The 1,321-nt window shown below is 69.6% G+C and overlaps 1 protein-coding gene across 1 annotated transcript; it reads left to right on the forward strand.

Annotated features, from left to right (window-relative positions):
* Nucleotides 1–578: 578 nt before the first annotated feature.
* Nucleotides 579–980, forward strand: MNEG_14846 (hypothetical protein; the record flags this gene model as incomplete). Its single annotated transcript, XM_014036684.1, has 1 exon — nt 579–980. One exon carries the CDS (start codon nt 579–581, stop codon nt 978–980), a length of 402 nt encoding a protein of 133 aa, XP_013892138.1.
* Nucleotides 981–1,321: the final 341 nt, after the last annotated feature.

Genomic DNA, 1,321 nt, shown 5'->3' on the forward strand with positions numbered 1-1,321 from the left:
TTGCAAAAAAATGCCATCAACTGCGCCTCAGGGCCCTTGCGGCTCGACAGGGCGCGCCCCCACCCAGGCCCTGGACCTCCCCCTGCTTGCCGCGCATGAAGAGGGTAGGCCGACTCGTCACCCCCTGCAGCGCCCTAGCGGACTGGTGCAGCCACGCAATGATTGAGAACTTCAACCCTTCAAATGTTTAAGTTGCCTTTCTGAAGCATATCGCGCCGCTGAGGCCACTTCCTTGTTGTGTTCTCACCCTGCCAGCCCGGAGCGGCGGCGGCGATCCCGGTGAGTATCATAACCAGCAGCCCGGAATGACCAGATCCCATACGTTTCCATGGATTTGCCAAATACAGAGTGGACTGTGATGAGGGGTAGGAGCGTCGTTTTGGAGCTGAACTAGCGAGACTCGCGTCGGCCTGGGCCATGACGGCCGGCACCCCAGAGCGTATCTAAGAGGGACCGCAGATCGACAGCACATACAGGCCGGGGGTCTTCACGCCCCGCCTTTCACGATCGGCTCGCTGGGGCCAAAAGCGGCAGAGCTCGGGGCTCCCCCCCGGCTCGGGAGCCCCGGGTTATCGCATATGGAGTCTAGTAGCACGGAGTGCAGCGGTCCCCCGCTCAACGGGGCGCACTGCGGCGGCGGGGAGTCGGACCGCGCGCGTTCCGCGTCCCCCGTGTCGCGCCGCCAGCGCGGCGTGTCGCCGCAGCCGCGCCCGCCCAGCGCCGCCCAAAAGCCCCGTGCCCGCTCGCGCCGCCGGCGCGCCGCCAGCCCCAGCGGCGGCGCAGGGACCGTCAGCGGCGGGGCGGGCGGCGCCGGCGGGCTTGTTAGCGGCGACACCGGCGCAGAGACACACCCCGAGGTCACCCAGACCACCGGCGGCGGCGGCGGCGGCAAGCGGCGCCTCAATCTAACGGAGGACGAGCGGCGTGCCAGGCGGCGCCAGGCGAACCGCGAGTCGGGTGCGGGCCGTCCCACCTCTTAAATGCATGCGCCCGCGCCATGCCCCCCTGATTCCGCGCCATCGACGCAGCCGCAACCGCCGCCGCGGGCGCCCATGCGCCGCCGCCCGCAGCCCGGCCGCCGTCCATGCAGCATGCGGGCCGGCCCCCCTCCATGCGGCCCTCATGCGCCGCCCAGCGCCTCCCGCAGCCGCCCTCCCTCCTCCCCACCCCGAACCCGAACACACCCTCGGCCCCCCCATCTCGCAGCGCGCCGCATGCGAATCAAGAAGACCGAAACTGTGGACCAACTCCACAAGGACTTGGAGACAGCCCTCATGCGCAGCGACCGGCTGCAGGAGGAAAACGCCCGCCTGAGGGAGCT

This window comes from Monoraphidium neglectum (assembly GCF_000611645.1).
Source record: "Monoraphidium neglectum strain SAG 48.87 unplaced genomic scaffold scaffold04814, whole genome shotgun sequence".
Lineage (NCBI taxonomy): Eukaryota > Viridiplantae > Chlorophyta > Chlorophyceae > Sphaeropleales > Selenastraceae > Monoraphidium > Monoraphidium neglectum.